Raw genomic sequence first — 19,582 nt, 5'->3', positions numbered from 1 at the left:
TACGGTAAGCAATTCCCCAAAGTCTGAACACCATCTGTAAGGCACAAATCAGGGGTGTGATGGAGTACTCTCCATTTGCCTAGTTGATTGAGTGCAGCTCCAATAACACTCAAGATGCTTAACACCATCCAGGACAAATTGGTATTGCTTGCACAAACATTCACTCCCTCCACCATCAATCAACAATGGCAGTACTGTATACCATCTACAAGTTGCTGGTTAGGCAGTATTTTCCAAACCCATGACTGTTATCATTTAGAAGGGCAAAGGCAGGGGACAAATGGGAACATGCAACTTGGCCTCAAAATCATTCAGTATCTTGACTTGGAAATACACTGCCATCCCTTCAATGAGTCAAAATCCTGCAGCCCCTCCCAAATAGCATGGTGGATGTACCCACAGCACGAGGATTACAGCGGTTGGAGAAGGCAGCTCACCACCTCCTTTAAAGGGCAATTAGGGATGGGCAATAATTGCTGGTGAGCCAGTGACACCCACATCTCGTATAAGGGTAAAAATAAAGCAAACTGTTTGCTGGATTGCACCTAGTAAAACAGCAAATATTGTGTGATGGAGGAGAATAAGGAAATGTTTTCAACATTGGATTTCCTATCATAGCATATTGCAGTAAAATGTGGATTCTTTTTCAGGGGTATTTCCCATGAAGTGCAGGATGACAATGATGTCCTCAATGGAACAGAGCCCATGTAACATGCTTAATAATATAAATACTCTCATCAATAATCAACAAACTTAGTAAATGCTTTCAAATTCCTTCTTTGTTTTAACAATGCCCAACAAGTTAAGACTGGTAATAAAATGGCAAGGTGGTTATGGCAAAAAATAAAAATGTAACAAACATCACTGTTATTCCGCACACATCCTTGGCTGGACCCACACAATTACTCAATTGCAGTTTTCACATTTAACTTCATGTAGATCTTACACAATTTCTTTTAAGGTCAATTAAAATCTAATTTTCAAGCAACATGCAAAACTCACCTCCATTAACATATAATTCATCCCGTATCTCTCTGGCAATTTGTGCAGGAGTGATGTACTCTTTTCCATCCAGTGTGTGTACCACATCCAGCTGTTTGTCTGCTATCAATTTAGCAACAATTTCAATACAGTTTCGTTCAGACAACCTGTCCAAATGACATTGGAAATACAAGATTAAAGTATAAGCCATGTATTTTAGTTATCAAGAATATGCTTAGGAAACACAGAAGTCAGCTATTATAACTACAAAATAAATGGGACTTTAGTTTGCATTAGTAAGCCCTTAAATAAGTGTTAAGGATTTCACACTACTTCCATAAGCTGGCATTGGTATTCATAAAAAGATATATTTTGTAACCAGAATTATGTTACAACTTTTCATGAGATTTTATCATCATTTCCATTTCAAACTGGTGCCCAAACATTCCTCTGTATTCAGATGCCAAGGTAGACATATAGCCTGGGAACAAATAAATTACATGGCTTAAAAGATTTTGGAATTTTGCTGAAAAGTACTACTGCAGTATGACAATAATTTTTACAATCTGAGTATTTCCATCTATTCATCAAACTCTTCACTTGGATGGACTGCTGTCAACAAACCACTTACCATTGCTGAATCCCTCAGTATCAAATGTCCTGGGGTTACCATTGACCAGAAACTTAACCGGACTAGCTACATAAATATTGTGGCTACAAGAGCAAGTCAAAGGCTAAGAATCCTGCAGCAAGTAATTCACCTCCTGACTCCCCAAAGCCTGTTCACCATCTAGAAGGCACAAGTCAGGAGTGTGATGGAATACGCTCCACTTACCTGGAATGAGTGCAATTCCAATAACACACAAGATACTTAACACTATCCAGGGAAAAGTAGCCTGTTGATTGGCACCCCTTCCACAAACATTCAATTCTTCCATAACCAATGTACTGTAACAGCTGTATGTACACAACTACAAGATGCGGGCAGCATATTCCAAACCCATGACCACTCCATCAAGAAGGACAATGGCAACAGATACATGGGAACACCACCTTCCCTTGAAAGTTCGCTTCCAAGCCACTCACCATCCTGAATTGGAAATGTATCGTTGCTTCTTCACTACTATTGGATCAAAATCTTGGAACTCCCTCTGAACAGCATTGTTGGTGCACCTACACCTCAAGGACTGCAGCAGTTCAAAGTGGCAGCACACCACCACCTTCTCAAACGCAATACAAGATGGGCAATAAATACTTGCATAACCGCTAAATTCCTTGAACAAATAGAAATAATGCTGGCTTATGCACTCAGCTCTTGAATTTGAGTATGGTCCCACTGTGCTTGTATGGGCCAGCACAGGACCAAACAGTTCCAAACAAAGAAAGTGTTTGGAGCATTGCTGATACACAAACTACAAACTTTCAAAGTTCCTGATTCAAGAACCATTTCTTCAGATTGAAAACTGTACATTACTCTGCTTTTTAAGAAAGCTGAGATAGAAACCAGAGAACTATAGGTCAGTTAGTTTAACATCTGCTGCCATGAAATTACTGAACGTGGGCAGGAGTGGTTATCAATGCTGCCTCAGCCAGTTCCATTCCAACCTTGGGTGACTATCTGTGTAGAATTTGCATTCTCTGTGTGTCTGCTTGGCTATCCTTCAGGTATTCTTGTTTCCTCCCACAGTGCAAAGGATGTATAGGTTAGGTGGATTTCCCCCATAGTATCCAAAGATATTAAGATGCTAAATTTACCTTTAGTATCCAAAAGTGTATATTAGGTGGATACACATGGTAAATATGCAGGGGTGGGTGCTGTGTAAGATGCTCTTTCAGAGAGGTGGTTCAGACTTGATGGGCCAAACAGCCCCCTTCTGCACTGTATGAATTCTATCCCATGGAATTCTTTGATTCCCATTCTATGGAATTCTTTGTTTGTAAAAGGATAGATTATGACTGACAAACCTCAACTGCATATTTTTAAAAAGTATTTTACATGCGCTTCCAGAAGGCATTTGATAAAGTCCAAACTCTTACGATTGTTAGAAACTAAGGAAATTTGGCATGTCAGCTGTGACTCTCACCAACCTTTACAGATGCACAATAGAAAGCATTCTTTCTGGTTGTATCACAGCACTGCCCGAAACCGCAAGAAACTGAAAAAGGTTGTGAATGAAGCCCAGTCCATTACACGAACCAGCCTCCCATCCATTGACTGTCTACACTACCCGCTGTCTCGGAAAAACAGCTAGTATGATTAAGGACCCCATGCACCTCGGACATTCTCTCTTCCATCTTCTTCCTTCAGGAAAAAGATACAAAAATCTGAGGTCATGCACCAACCAACTCAAGGACAGCTTCTTCCTTGCTGCCATAAGACTTTCAGATGGACGTAACTCACATTAAGTTGATCTTTCTTTACATCCTAGCTATGACTGTAACACTACATTCTGCACTCTCTCTTTTAGTTCTCTATGAACAGAATGCTTTGTCTATATAGCGTGCAAGAAACAATACTTTTCACTATATACTAATACATGTAACAATAATAAATCAAATCAAAATCAAACAAGCTTAGGACTAAGGGACACAGCCTTAATGTTATGAGCCTTTCAGGAGCCAAGTTAATGAGCACTTCTACATGCAAATAACAAAAGTTTCTAACTCAGCTGAACTGTTAATTTTTAAATCAGATTTAATGTTTTTTGTTAACCCTAGGTAATAAGGACTATTGTCATTTCTGTCTGTCCATCTTGTGCATGAATGATCAAAAGGAGCTGAAATGGAAAAAATGAGATTTATATTTGGTGTGGGTTTAGTGCTTTCATTGGCATCTTATTCTTCAACCTGATGTGTGTTCATTTTTAATTTCAGTCTTGTCCAAAAAGATTGCTAAGATACTTAATAACTTGACATTGTTGGTATCCATTTTGCCAATGGGGGAATTTTTGAAGCCATCCAATTGTGTCCATGGAGAAAACTCAGGCCACAATCTAATACACTGAATTTGATTGACTTAGTAACTCAGCTTAGACAGCTGAATTCCAAAATCTTGAACACCCCCAATTTTTAAAATTACACCACGATCAGTAGCTGTGCCTTCAGCTGGTGAGTCATTTAGCTCAGGAATGATCCTACCTACACCCTATCTGCCTCGCTACCTCATTATCCTCCTTTATGGCACTTAAAATCTTCCACCGACTAAATACGTGAACAGCTAATTTATTTTCATAAAGTTCTTAAAGTCCCTTGGGGAGACATTTTATTACATTAAACCCCTTTATTAAAACAAGCCGCTGTAACGTACCCAAGAACTTTAAATTACTTTCTCCAAACATATGGTGGCAGCCACAACCTCCAAATTAATTTAAGCTACGTTTCTATTTTTCCTCGATTTGTAAGGTTTGTTAATAACAAATGATGAATCCAATGTTTTGTGTCTTCTGCCAATACAAATTGTTTGTGAATTTCCAATGCTGCTGTCACGTTCGACATTCCACGTTGGTCAAAAAACATAAACAACTACAGGCAGTGCGTTATAACCGAGAAAATAGCTTGACACACAGCAAAGTTCAGTAGAACTACCTCCCTGCCCTAAACTCACATATGCTCTTCCAGGGGAGGGAGAGAGCTCTTTTAGGCCGGGAGTTTAAAGACTGGAAAGGGATTTCTCTCCAGTCCTTGCCTTACAGGGAGGCCGTGGTTCCTGGGGGAAGCAGTAGGCCTGAGCTGGACAACAGGCGCGGTGACACGGGGGGGGGGGGGGGGAGGTGGACTAAAGGTGTACAAGTGGTACCTCTGCACGGTGGTTGCGAACTGCGCTCTCTGGAAATCGGCTGCCAGCCGCCTGATTTCCTCCCAGTCCGCAGCCATGGCCCCTGCCCCAGCTCCAGCCCCGAACCCGGCCTACAGTCAACACAAGCCCCACGTCAACACTCCGCGCAGCTGCCACCGTGGGACCGCTCTGATTGGCCCGACTCTGCTGTGCTCTGATTGGTTATTATCTCTGAGCCCTGATTGGTCCGTAATCTCTGAGTTCTGATTGGTCTGTTCACAGTGCGCTCAGCCTGGTTATTCCCTGTGTTCTGATTGGTCATTCCCTGTACTCTGATTGGTCCGCTTGCTCTGCGTTCTGATTGGTCATTCTTTCCGTTTTCTGATTGGTCTGTTATCCCTGCGCTCGGATTGGTTATTCCCCGTACTCTGATTTGTCTTTCTCTCTGTGTGCTCTGATTGGTCCGTTTTCTCTGCGCTCTGATTGACTAGTCGGGTCATGGCCTGGTGATTGGTTGGAGCTGAGAGGACTGGAATAGTAATTGGCGGGGAAAGTGCTGGGAAATGGGATTGTCACATTTTTAGTGGTGGTTATTACATTAGAGAAGCAAATCCTATAACAACGTTCAAGAGGCATCGGGGCAGATACACGAATACAGTAAGAAGTCTCACAACACCAGGTTAAAGGCCCACAGGTTTATTTGGTGGCAAAAGCCACAAGCTTTTGGGACTTTACCCTTTCGTCAGGTGAGTGCCCACCCCAGGCCACCCACCTGACAAAGGAGCAGTGCTCTGAAAGCTAGTGGCGTTTGCTACCAAATAAACCTGTTGGACTTTAACCTGGTGTTGTGAGACTTCTTACTGTATTTACCCCAGTCCAACACTGACATCTCTGTTTCAATGCAATGAGTCAGATACAGTCCACTGTAAACTGAACAAATCTGTTGATTTCTGACACAACAGAAGACAGGGGTTTTCAAAAAATGTGATAACTTAAAACATTTGAGAGCTGAACTTGCCAAAATGGATGTGAAAAGAATTAAGAGGCAACATAAAAGTAAAAGGCATAAAAACTGAAAAAAAAACAAAAAGTCCTGGCAAGTGAGAGACAAAGGAAGAACAGAAAAGGGTATCATGCTACAAAGTAATGTGTTAGGAAGCAGACAGATCAGGAGCATTTTAAGTCCATTGAAAACTGGCAATGATTTGTTCAATGAAAATAAGGAAATGCAAACATATTATAATTACTTTGCATCAGCATTTACAGTAGAGGGAGAGACAGCCTGCCAAAAATCACAAGGAAATTAATATTAAATGAGGGACTGGGACTTAAAAAATTGACTTAAACAAATTTAACAAAGGAATTTCAGGGTGAGAGACACATTTTCAGTAAAAAAAAACGAGTGGGAACAAATAGAGTAGAGTATAAGAGCTGGAGTCCGATGTTGCAGTTGTATAGAACGTTGGTTAGGCCGCATTTGAAGTACTGCGTCCGGTTCTGGTCACCTTACTACTGGAAGGACGTGGAGACTCTGGAGAGAGTGCAGAGGAGGTTTACCACGATGTTGCCTGGTATGGAAGGACTGGGTTATGAGGAAAGATTGAGCAAATTGGGGCTGTTTTCCCTTGAAAGACGGCAACTGAGGGGGGATCTAATAGAGGTATATAAGATTATGAAGGGTATAGGTAGAGTAAACAGTGGTAAGCTATTTCCTATGTTAGGGACACACAGCACGAGGGGCCACGGGCTTAGGGTGAGGGGGGAGAGGTATAACACGGATATTAGAGGGAGGTACAGAGGGTATTGGGGGTATGGAATGCTCTGCCAAGCAAGGTGGTGGAGGCAGGCATGCTGGATTTGTTTAAGAGTTACTTAGACAGGCACATGAGTGGGTTGGAGATGGGAGGATATAGAATATTGTTTTAAATAAGGTTCATTAGCAATGTATAAGGATGAGGAATGATACTAATGTTTTTCTCTTTTAATTCACAGGTTTTAAGTCGGTCCGCCTTGTTGTCCAACAAGGGGCATACACGCGATGGGTCGTACTAGGGCTGCTCTTGAATGTTCGAGAGTAGCCTAGTGCTTCATGTTGTTAGTGTGCGCTTAAACTGGACCAGATGCTGGGCAACACGACAGCTCAGTGACTATCACTGTTTGCTGTGCAGACACATGGATTTGGGCCAGTGTCTGTGGGAGTTTGCACATTCTCCCCATGCTTGCGTGGGTTTTCTCCGGGTGCTCCGGTTTCCTCCCACACCCAAAGATGTGCTATTAGGCTGATTGGAGGTAATAAATTGTCCCTAAATTAGTTTCCCTCAATGTGGATTGCCATAATCATAGATAAGGGTCATGGGTGGAGGGGGGACTGGTAATGTTAAAATGGCGGCTCGGGCTTGTTGAGCTGAAGGGCCTGTTTCCCGGGCTGTTTTTGTTCTTTGTTCTTCTTTGTTTAAATAAATGAAGCCCTAGGAGTGAGCTCAACAGCACTTACCTTCAGGAAGAGAGGCCTAAGAGTGCCCTTATTTTAAAATAGATGAACAGAGGTATTGTAGAAGAGTCATAAGATGATTGAGTCCCTAAGCAGCAATAAGAGCCAATCTACACCACCGGGACTTTAAAAGTTAAAAATATTTACTTTTAACAACAAATAACAAGTGAGTAGAGACTGAGTCTTATCTTTTTCTCTTAAGTAAAACATGTTAGCATTGGTAAGTTGTGCTCAGTTTTAGTAAGGTTTATAAGTATTAGTAAGGTTTGTTAATAGCAGGAAGTTTTATTAGTGTTGGTAAAGTATTATCAGTTTTGGTACTATCCGCTCTTGCTCTTCCTGATTAATAATAACCTAGCCCTTGATGCGCAGGATGCAGTTTCAAAGTTTGCAGCTGATACAAAACTTGGAAATGCAGAACTTCAAAAAAGCAGAGACAAATTGGTGGAGTGGGCAGATAGAAGGCAAATTAATTTAAATATGAGTAAAAGTGAAGTGATGCAATGGATGTTTCGACAGGGAGAAGTTCCAAACAGAGAAGTGTGAAATGATTCATTTCAGTTGGAAGAACATGGAGAGAAAATATAAAATAAAGGAATTTGGGATCGCAGGGATCTGGGCATCAATGTGCACAAGTCTGAAGGTAATAGGACAGGGTGGGAGCGTGGGCGAAAAAGTATACAGTACTTTAGGCTTTATTTAGAGGGGCACAGCGTATAAGATCAAGGAGGTTACATTAAGAAATGTACAACACTAGTTCATCCTCAGCTGGAGTACTGTTTCCAGTTCTGGATGCTGCATTTTTGGAAGGATGTGATGGCATCGCAGAGATTGCAGAAATGATTCACAAAATGGTTCATGGTTCCAGGGATAAGGAATGCTAGTTATGAGGAGGATTGGGGAAGTTAGGACTGTTTTCCTCAAAGAAAAAAATGCTGAGTAGAGATTTAAGAGAGATATGGAAAATCATGAGGAGTCAGGGAAGGGTACATAGGGAGAAACTGTTCCCACTCATGAAAAGATGAAGAATGAGAAGGCAGAGTGCAGGGCCTGGGAGATGGCGTCAGCTATGGACCTGTTGCGGCAGTAGGCAAACTGTAGTGGATCCATATAGTCTGGGAGGCTGGAATTGATTCGTGCCATGTCTAGCCTTTCAAAGCACTTCATAATGATGGATGTCAAAGCCATTGGACGACAGACATTAAGACATGCTGCTTGGTTTTTCTTAGGTACTGGAATGATGGACAAAGACTGAATCAAATTAATCCAACACAATTAACATTTAACAAGCATGCTGGTGATCATTGATTATGCTTTTATAAGAGGTAATTAATTTCCAGATTATTGGCCACAAAATTTATTTGCAAAATGACCATATTTTCAAAACTATGCATGCCATAGATGGTTGCAAAACAGTATCATTGCATGAATGCACATTGCTGATATAGTCTGCATCAAATGCTATTTTGTGAGAACATTAGCAGAGATCATGACATCACTCACATGTACCAGTGATTTGATGCCAATACTGTGCTCCCTTAACCATGAACAGGTGAAGTTCCAACAGGGATAGTTGTTGATTGATTTCCATTGGTTCTTGATAAGTCTGGAAATGAATATAGGTAGTTAATAGGGCTAATTTAGCAAATGGAGTCTAACATGGATAAGTGTGATTTTATCAATTTTAGTTGGAAAAATACAAAGGCAAATTATTATCTAAATGGAGAGAAACTTTGGAGTGCTTCGGTGCAGATGGGTCTGTGTGTCCTCGTGCATGAATCACAGAAAACAAATGGAATTTTGGCATTTATTACTAATGGAATTGAGTGCTGCTACCGTACAAAACATTTGTGAGAATGCATTTAGAATATTGTTTACAGTTTTGGTTCCCTTACTTGAGAAGGGATGTAGTTGCATTGGAGGCAGTTCAGATGAGATTCACTAGATTGATTCCAGAGATGAGATTGGGAAACTTAGGCCAATACTCCCTGGTGTTTAAAAGAATGAGAGGAGATCTAATTGAAGTGTACAATATGATAAGGGAGATTGACAAAGTAGATGTGGAGAGGATGTTTCCTCTTGTACGGCCACCTGGAACAAGAGGTCATCGTTTTAGGGTAAGGGATTGGCAGATTTAAAACAGAGATGAGGAGAAATGACTTCTCTCAAAGGGTTGTGAGTCTGTGGGATTCACAACCTGCAAGGGGAGATGGGTGTGCTCCAAGATTCACGCCAAGGGTAGGAACCTAGCACAATCAAGGATTCTACCCTCATTTTCGATCTCCACTGATGCTGCCAGACTTGCTGAGTGCTTCCAACATTTTCTATTTTTAATATGGAAAATGGCTATCACATGTTGGTGCAATGAAAAGTTTTACTGGTGACCTGGACCAACAAAATTCTCAGTAAACATGATTCAAGAATATTTTGAAAATGGAAAGAATTTAGAAAAGCAATTAAAAAAACCCCAAAATACACAAAAACAAAATGTCAACTTATGAGATCAAATTCTTCCTTAAATACATCTGAGAACAGTATTATCAGATAAGCAGTTATTTCTGATTGAGAAGGGATTCAACTTTTGCTGAACAGATACAATGCAACATCATATCAAAGTTAGAAATAGCCTTAGGTGGCCCTTTGGTGCATTCCATTTTGAACTGTCCACTACCTTAAATGCTGTGGAGGTTTGTGATCCATAAGTATCTGAATTTCAGATGAACAGTTCAACAGCACAGAGGTAGTGGAGAGGCAGAGTAAGGTGTAATGAGTATATCTGTAGTAGCAGACCCCATGTCTCTTGATGCTGTTGTTAAAGCGGGCAAGAGGTACATGAAAAAGAGGAAGAAATTCTGTCAATCACAGAATTACCTTGCTGTTAGAGGCTTTAGAAATGGGTCTTCAAGTCGTTTCATCCACTTTGTATGTAATCACAGCAATATGGTGATGAATTGAGTATCAAGTATTATTTATAAATAATAAATAAAGTGCTGCTACTTCACTCAGAATGGATGCATGTGAATTTTACAGTTTTATAGCTTCTAAATTACATACAGCTCTTTTCTTGAACATACATAATTTGAATAATATCACTCCAGTAAAACTTTCAGGTTAATTGCTTAATTTGTTTCAGAAAACCTTTTTCTTAATTTCCAGTAAGGGTTTTTTTCTTCTATTTTTCTACAACTGGCATTTGCCAGGGGAAAGACAGAATGAAGATTTTTCAAAATAAAAAAAATTCTACTTGAAAATAAATTGCGTTTTCCATTCAGATGATATGATGTTCAGAAATCCACTGCCGAAGTGTCAAAGGCACGATGAATTCTCACATAACCAGATACAGTTGTAGATTTGTTTTAGGTTAACAAAAGAAGTAAAGGTAGAAATTAGCCTTGGGCACAGCTGCAAAAAATTGGTGGCAAAGGAACTGAATGTCAGATGTGTACAAATTGGATGGCCGATCGATATTTCCTGTTTTACAACATCGCTCCAAAACAAATTTCCGACACCTAATTATGAAAAAAAAATTGTAGTTGGGAAAAGGCAAATGCATTCCACAAATGCTGATAGTTACTGAAGGTATATTTTAGAATTCAGCCGTGAAACCATTTCTCCAAACTGGAATATGATTTATGTTCTTTATGATATTTTATATTCTCACACACATTACATGCATGTTCATCCCAGAAATGAGCCATCCTCACTGTGTACTTCTCCCGCCATTTGAAGTAGTGCATGTACAAATCTTCGTTACCATCTAGCATATGCAGGTAATCTGCAAGCTCTTTAGCTGAGTGGAAATCATCCACGTGAATGAACGAATTGCCCGGAATGTAATTTTCATAGTTTTTTCTAGGTGGCCCCAAGACCACAGGCACAGTGCCAGCAAGCAAAGCATTGTAGAGCTTTTCAGTTATGTAATCTTCATGTATTGAATTCTCAAAGGAAAGGTAGAACTTACAACTAGATACGATAGGAATCAAATCTTTATCGCTCATGCGTTTCCATAAGAATTGACCATATATGTTGATTTTAATGTATTTCTGGAGTTCATTGTAATATTTCACTCTGGCATGATTCCTGTTCCAGTTGCTTATAACCCAACACACCAGGTTGGTTTTTTTGGGAAATGCAAAATCTACGGGGACTTTGTTCACTGTCAGAGACGCATAAGGCACTTGGATATCTGAATCTGGTCGATATGTCAAGGTCAGGTTGAAGAGCGGATCAAGTCCAGTCTGTATTTTTGTGTTGCTGGGTGATTCCATGTTCATCCAAACCCATTTCTGAAAAGGCGGTCGAGGTTGTTTGGGTAGATTGGACAAGTCTTTATTTATGTCCGAATGATGGATAAGGACAGCGTGGGCTTTATTGTACAGGTTCCTATTTACAGTCAAATAACAGTCATGGATATTAAACTCAGATTCACAAGAATTGAGCTCAAATCTACTACCAAAAGGCCAAAACCAAATAAGCACAACAGTATAATTCGTTGCAGGCATATCGATGTTTTTCACGGATGTGGAATCATTAATCAGTGTGTTCGGCAGCTTGATGTACGGCATCAATAAAGTTAAAAAACAGGCCAAAAAAATGATGGAAAAAAACAGATTGCGGAAAATCTTTTTATGAGGCACGGATATATTAGCAGATCCTGTAATAAAAAGAAATAAAAGTTGTTCAGATTCTTAGACCAAAGCCATTGAAACTGCATCAAGGACTACTGATTTCTTAATCCAATTATTTAACTAGCTTATTCTTATGATTATGGACATCACGAATAAGGTCGGCATTTGCAGTTTAACTCAGCTTTAATAATATTATGATGGTTAACTTAAGTAGACTGGCTAAACAAGTTGAGTCGATACTTAAGTGGCTCATTGGTGTCAAAATCACAACAGTGAGAGTCAACATATAGGTCAGGCATTAAAAAATAACTTTGAGATTGCCAAAGGGCTCTGAATGTCCCAAATGAAGTATTTTTGATTTGTGGTTTCAGTTATTAAGTACACCAGCAAATTTTCACACAGCACATAAATGTGACTATGACTAGTTTTAGTGAGATTAGTTTTGGAATAATTATTAGTCAGGATAGAACCACAGAATGCCTACAGTGCAGAAGGAGGCCATTTGGCCCATCACACCCAGGCCCACCTTCCCACCCTATCCCTGTAAACCTGTCCAGTTACCATTGCTAATCCACCTAACCTACATGTTTGGACGCTAAGGGAAAATGTAGCATGGCCCTTCCACCCAACGTTGCATATCTTTAGACTGTGGGAGGAAACTGGGACTTCCAGAGGAAACCAATGCAGACACAGGGAGGACATATAAACTCCACAGACAGTCACCCAAGGCTGGAATCAAACCTGGGTCCCTGGTACTGTGAGAATATTGGGGAGATTCTTTGAAGTTATGCCATAGGACTTCGAGTCACCTGCCCTGTAATATTGACATGGTCTCAAATACATGTCTCTTCTGAAAGACCTCCAGTAGTGCAACATTGACTGCATTACCCTTGACTTTGAGTTCAACACTCTGAAGCACGTCTTGAACCCACAATCTTCTGACTTTATGAATCATAGCTAAAAAATAAGTCAGCGTATTTAGAGGCCTTGGAGGGCGAGGTTAGAAGCTGTGGGGTGTACATGTGAGGTTTTCAACAAACTTACAACTTTATGCTCACTTTTACAGATCTTTTTAAAAGAATGCATTCAAATTCTGGCCTCTTTTAAGGCTTCTTTTAAGGATTCAAATTCTGGCAGAAATGATGGAATTTGAACTCAAATGCTCTAGATTATTAGTCTAGATCTCTATATTACCACTACAACAAAACTATTATAATACAATGCATTACAGAAAGGACATCTACACTATAAGTATGAGAGAAGAGAAATGAGAGGGAAACACTTAAAAGTAAACTGAAATTTAGCTAGATAATTAAGATATCAGACAGAGGTATTCCATCAAATACAGGTGACAAAAAACAATATTATTTTGTTAAAATTACAAACCCAAAGGAATAAAATGAACGAGTGACTGAAGACTGATAAGATATTAAGTGCAACTAGTTCAGTGACCTAGGAGGTAATTGAAGTTAACTTGTTGGGCAGGCATGGAGGTTTACGTTCATTGTATATTTACAGCCTGTGCTAGATTACTCCCAACAGTTAGAGTATTAAAAACTGATCTTGTCAGTTTTTGCTGGTCACCTTAGGTTAAAATTGCCTGTCTGGTGAAAGCTAAAGAACACCATTAGTCTGATTTCAAGATTAACAATGTTTGAGGACCCCTACAAAAGTTCTTGTTTGACATTGCCCAAATATCATGATCTCATAGATGTCTCGTTCCTATTTTCATCACTGAAACTTTGCAATGCATAATTCTTCATCTTCAGTGACTTCACTAAATAAACATAGATATACATTTCCTCTCACAAAATTTCTCTTGTCTTCCTACCTTGGTTCACCCTCACATTGTACCATTGTTGTCAGCATACATGTGAAAACTGATGTGTTTTTGAATGATGTCACCAAGGGAATGAAGAATAGGAGGAATAAATCATTATACAATGGTATCTGTGTAGAGAAGCCATGCATGGCAATTTTCTGGCTACCGATATTCTCTGGAGGAGACAGCTTCAAACTTTTCCCTCAATGATGGGGGGCGGGGATGGGGGGGGAGCATAGCACGTCAGTGCAAAAGATAAGCCTGAAGCATTTGCTACAATCTTCAGCCAGAAGATGGATGATCCATCTCAGCCTCATCCTGAGGTCCCCAGTATCAGAGATGCCAGTCTTCAGCTAATTCAATTCACTCCATGTGATATCAAGAAACGGTAAAGGCTATAGGCTTTGACAATATTCCAGCAATAGTACTGAAGACTTGTGCTCCAGAGCTTGCCATGTATCTAGACAAGCCTTTCCAGTACAGCTACAATATTGGCATCTGCCCACCAATGTGGAAAGTTGCCTGGGCATATCCAATACACAAAAATCATGAAAAATCCAAAGCAGCCAACTACCATTCTGTCTGTCTACTCTCGACCATTGGTAATGTGATCGAAGGAAGTCATCAACAGTGTTATCATGATGCACTTACTCAGTTTGATCTCAGTTTGAATTCTGTCAGGGCCACTCAGCTCTTGATTTCCTTGGTTCAAATATGGAGAAATGAGCTGAATTCCAGAGGTGAATGGAGAGTGACTTCAAAGCCACATTTGACCAAATGTGGAGTCAAAGAACCACATTAGAACTGGAGTCGTGGGAATTGTGAGAAATTCTCCTCTGGTCTGGAGTCATATCAAGCTCAAAAGAAGAGGGCTGTAGTTGTTGTAGGTCCATTGTCTTAGTTCCAGGTGTGGTCAGGTGACCGATAACCTCCAGTATTGTTACAAAAAGATTGATACTTTTCATAAGCATGGATAAAAATGCAAAATGTGGAAGCCGAGTTTAAACATAGCCAGACTCTGATTTGCAAACTGCAGAGTTGGAACAGGCAGCTTTTTTCAGCTAGGCCTTGGGCAATCAACTTCCCAACCTGGAACTGCCTGGTCAGGTGCTAATGACTACATTGTTTCAGACTGAACTACTGTTTACATCCCTAGTGAACCTACTTTGTTAGAAGAACGTGCGTAGGCTTGGTGGCACAAGCTCAGTAGGAGGTCAACGGCATAGGTCTTAGAGAAGGACATGAAGAGAGCAGCCTGCAACCCTAACTCTCTCTTGCTGCCTTTTTGCATTTTCTTCATTGGTGTCTGCCAAGTGCACCTTCAACTGGCAGCCAAGCAGAGCAGCATCTCCAGCTCCTTGTGCCTCATGGCGAGCATTATCAGACTGACCAGATCCAAAAGACCACGTCAGTGAGATGAACTGAAGACCAGAGCCAACCTTAGATGAGAGAGAAAGCCCAAATTGATGACTTCAGATCCTGAAACATCAACCAACGTTCAAAGCCTGTCCCAGCCTTATTTAATGGGTACCAATCAGTCTTTTCAGATAAGCAGTTCAAATATTGTGATAGGGTGTGGATAAGGTGTAGTGAATCCTTGGTAGCATGTATTAGAAGTTGATAGCTAGTGTAGATTTGAGACTGTTTACTTGACATTAAAGACCGTTTTCTGAAGAGTCCTGTGAATAGGTTAAATATCATCTTTTCTTGATAAAGTGTCAATAAAGTTAAGTTGGACCTTCACCTGATTCTGGTCCCCTTTGTCTATCTCACCGTGTAAGCACCTGAGTTAAAAAGAGTTACGGCAAATTGGTCAATGTTAGTCAAGGTACATTTACCCACCTTTCACTTTACAACACAGGGCATCACTGCAGACATACCCCAGGTAGTGTTTGAGGCCCAACCATCTTCAGCTGCTTCATCAATGACCTTCCTTCCAATATGAGGTCTGAAGTGGCAAGGTTTGCTGATGATTGCACAACGTTCAGCACCATTCAGATACTGGAGTAGTCCATGTCCAAACGTAGCAAGACAAGGACAATATCCAGACAATTGGCAAATAATATTCACAGCATAGAAGTGCCAAGCAACACCCATCTAACCATCACCCCTTGAAACTACCAACATCCTGGGCATTTCCATTGACCAGAAACTGAACTAGACCAGCCATATAAATGTTGTGGCTACAAAAGCACATCAGAGGCTTGAAATGCTGCAGCAAGTAACTCACATCCTGACTCCCCAAAGCCTATCCATCATCTACAAGGTACAAGTCATGTGTGTGATGGAATACTCTCCCTTTACCTGAATGAGGCAGCTCCAACAACACTCAAGAACCTTGACATCATCCAGAATAAGAACATAAGAACATAAGAACATAAGAAATAGGAGCAGGAGTAGGCCATCTAGCCCTTCGAGCCTGCCCCGCCATTCAATAAGATCATGGCTGATCTGTCACTGCTCAGTTCCACTTTCCCGCCCTCTCCCCACAACCCTTAATCCCCTCTCTTATCAAAAACCCATCAACCCGCATCTTAAAAATATTTAGCGAGGCAGCCTCCACCACTTCAACGGGCAGAGAATTCCAGAGATTCACCACCCTTTGAGTGAAGAAGTTCCTCCTCAACTCCGTTCTAAACTGCCCCCCTTTTATCTTGAGGCTGTGCCCCCTAGTCCTACTGTCTTTTTTGAGCGGGAAGAGTCTCTCCACCTCTATCCTATCCATCCCATTCATCATCTTATACGTCTCAATGAGATCTCCCCTCATTCTTCTAAACTCTAACGAGTACAAGCCTAGTTTATTCAGCCTCTCCTCATAGCTCAACCCCCTCAACTCCGGTATCAGCCTAGTAAACCTCCTCTGCACTCCCTCCAAGGCCAAAATATCTTTGCGCAGGTGCGGCGCCCAAAACTGCACACAGTACTCCAGCTGCGGCCTCACCAATGCCCTATACAGCTGCAGCAAGACCTCCCTACTTTTATATTCAATCCCCCTCGCTATGAAGGCCAGCATCCCATTCGCCTTCCTGACCACCTGCTGCACTGGCAAGCTGGGTTTTTGCAACTCATGCACAAGGACCCCGAGGTCCCTCTGCACCGTCGCCTGCTGCAGTTTTTCGCCACGTAAGTAATAGTCCTTCCTACCATTCTTCCTACCAAAGTGGACCACCTCACACTTGCCAACATTAAATTCCATTTGCCATTTCCTGGCCCATTCGCCCAGCCTATCTAGATCCTTCTGCAGACTCTCCACACCCTCCGCACAATTTGCTGTTCCCCCAATCTTGGTGTCATCAGCAAATTTCGACACCCTACACTCGGTTCCCTCCTCCAGATCATCTATATAAATGGTAAAAAGCTGAGGCCCCAGCACCGACCCCTGGGGCACTCCACTAGTCACCATCCGCCAATCCGAATAGCACCCGTTGACCCCCACTCTCTGCCTCCTATTTGACAACCAATCCCCTATCCACGCTAACACCCTACCCCCAACTCCATGTCCCTCGACCTTCTGCAATAACCTCTTGTGAGGTACTTTGTCAAACGCCTTCTGAAAATCTAGAAAGACCACATCCACCAGCTCTCCTCTATCCACCGCCCTAGACACATCCTCATAGAACTCCAGTAAATTTGTCAGACACGACTTCCCTTTAATGAAACCGTGCTGCGTCTGCTCTATCAAGCAATTCCCTTCAAGGTGCCTCGCAATTTCCTCCTTAATGACAGATTCTAACATTTTACCTACCACAGACGTTAAACTGACTGGCCTATAATTCCCCGCCTTCTGCCTGGCACCCTTCTTAAACAACGGCGTAACATTAGCCGTTTTCCAATCATCCGGCACTTCCCTGGAATCCAGCGACGTCTGGAAAATAACCACCAAGGCATCCACTATCACCTCCGCCATTTCTTTCAGAACCCTCGGATGCATTCCATCCGGTCCTGGAGACTTGTCCACAATCAGCCCCTCCAGTCTGTTGAGCACCGCCTCTCTAGTAACAGTAATGTCATTAAGACCCTCCAGTCCTATCACCTTTCCATCGCTAACACCCGGCAAATTATTCACGTCCTCCTCCGTGAAGACAGAAACAAAAAAGTTATTCAATACCTTAGCCATATCCCCATCCCCTACCACTAGGTCCCCTTTCTCATCCTCTAAAGGACCAACATTCACCCTAGCCAGCCTCTTCCTTTTTATATATTTATAAAAACTCTTGCTATCCTTTTTTATATTAAGCGCTAGCCCAGCTTCATAGTTTCTCCTACCCTTCTTTATCAACTTCTTTGTCAATCTTTGTTGACATTTAAACCTCTCCCAATCCTCTTCTCGCCCACTACTCTTAGCTACTCTAAATTCCTCCGCTTTTAGTTTAACACTTTCCTTCACCTCCTTCGTTATCCACGGCTTATTACCTCTCCTCCTACTATCCTTTTTGACCATCGGAATAAATTTCTGCTGAGCACCAAGAAAGATCTCCTTAAAGATCCTCCACTGCTCCTCAGCAGACCCTCCCTCCAACGCGCTCCCCCAGTCCACATTCGCCAATTCTTCTCTCATCCTACCGTATTCCCCTCTATTCAAACAAAGGACGTGTGTCTGGGAACCCACTTTCTCCTCCTCCATCTGAACCAGAAACTCCACCATACAATGATCACTCTCCCCAAGAGGATCCTTCACCACAAGGTCCCTAATTCTACCCGCCTCATTACATAGCACCAGATCCAAGATAGCTCGCTCCCTCGTCGGCTCCAACACACACTGTTCGAGGAAACTATCCCGGCAGCATTCCAAGAACTCTTCCTTGAGACCCCCGCGTCCAACATGGGTCGACCAATCAATATGCAGATTGAAATCCCCCATAACTATGGCCGTCCCATTCCTGCACGCCGCACTTATTTGCGCGTTAACAGCCCGCCCCACCTCCAGATCATTATTCGGGGGCCTATAGACGACACCCACCAGCGTCTTCCTCCCTTTGCTGTTCCTAATCTCCACCCACAACGATTCCACCCTCTGCTCCTTGGCTCCAATATCATCCCTTGCTACCACCGTGATGCTATCCTTAATCAGCAGAGCTACGCCACCCCCCCCCACTTTTCCCTCCTGCCTATCCTTGATTGGCATCCCATGCTCAAAAATTCACTCACTCTACCACTTTCACACAGTAGCAGCAGTATGTACCATTTGCAAGGTATAGGAACTCATCAAAGATCCTTAGACTACATCTTCCAAACTAACAACCATCTAGAAGGACACGAGTGCAGATACATGGAAACACCACCACCTGGAAGTTCCCCTCCAAACTATTCACCATTCTGATTGTAAATATATCATTTCTTCATGGTCTCTGGGTCAAAATCCTGGAACTCCTTCCCTAAGTCCTTCCCACTTCTGGCTAGAAAACATCTCTCTTAGTGCCTTAATTACTCCTGTTTTAGTAGTTTAAAATAGTTGCATCAGCTCCACCATGTGGAAATGTGCTCCTCCCTATAAGGGACAATTTGCTGTTGTAGAGAAACATACTGACACCATTTAATTACAATTTTTGTATTTCATTATTATAAGAATGCCCTGCTGGGATCATTCCACCATCCTGGATCATTGCATACGTTGGTATGCAATTAGAACAATGCATTTCACAACAGTATGTAGGCGACATGCATCTGGTGACCTGCACTTCGCTATGACTTTGAGGCTCATTTACCTACATGAGAATTGGTTTCAGGCTTCACAGACAGTACCACATCACTTCCAGGGGGGTGTCACAGGCAAGTCTCTACCTACCAGATCAGTGATAAGACATGGGTAGCTAGGGCTAGGGCTGTGCTATGGAAGGGAACAACTGGCTTCAGGCAGGGGAAAGGACTGCAGGATTAGATCATCA

The 19,582-nt window shown here is 41.8% G+C and overlaps 2 protein-coding genes across 3 annotated transcripts in view; both read right to left on the bottom strand.

Moving 5' to 3' along the window:
• Positions 1 to 4,891, bottom strand: part of ufl1 (UFM1-specific ligase 1) — a 56,217-nt gene extending 51,326 nt beyond the window's left edge. For both annotated transcript variants that reach the window (XM_080192645.1, XM_080192646.1), the window contains exons 1-2: positions 4,778 to 4,891; positions 1,003 to 1,148 (exon numbers count right to left, since the gene is read on the bottom strand). In XM_080192645.1, coding sequence (XP_080048771.1) covers positions 1,003 to 1,148; positions 4,778 to 4,854 — 223 coding nt within the window. In that variant the 5' untranslated portion in view covers positions 4,855 to 4,891. The remainder of the gene's footprint in view (positions 1 to 1,002; positions 1,149 to 4,777) is intronic.
• A 5,363-nt stretch (positions 4,892 to 10,254) lies between these two features.
• The window catches only part of LOC145345076 (4-galactosyl-N-acetylglucosaminide 3-alpha-L-fucosyltransferase 9-like), a 67,945-nt gene continuing 58,617 nt past the window's right edge, over positions 10,255 to 19,582 (bottom strand). The window contains exon 4 of the mRNA XM_080192644.1: positions 10,255 to 11,901. Coding sequence (XP_080048770.1) covers positions 10,841 to 11,901 — 1,061 coding nt within the window. The 3' untranslated portion in view covers positions 10,255 to 10,840. The remainder of the gene's footprint in view (positions 11,902 to 19,582) is intronic.

Source organism: Carcharhinus amblyrhynchos, chromosome 7 (assembly GCF_965287045.1).
Source record: "Carcharhinus amblyrhynchos chromosome 7, sCarAmb.v2.hapA, whole genome shotgun sequence".
Classification (NCBI taxonomy): Eukaryota; Metazoa; Chordata; class Chondrichthyes; order Carcharhiniformes; family Carcharhinidae; genus Carcharhinus; species Carcharhinus amblyrhynchos.
Note: the sequence above shows the minus strand (reverse complement) of the source record. Positions and strands in the feature narration are given on the sequence as shown.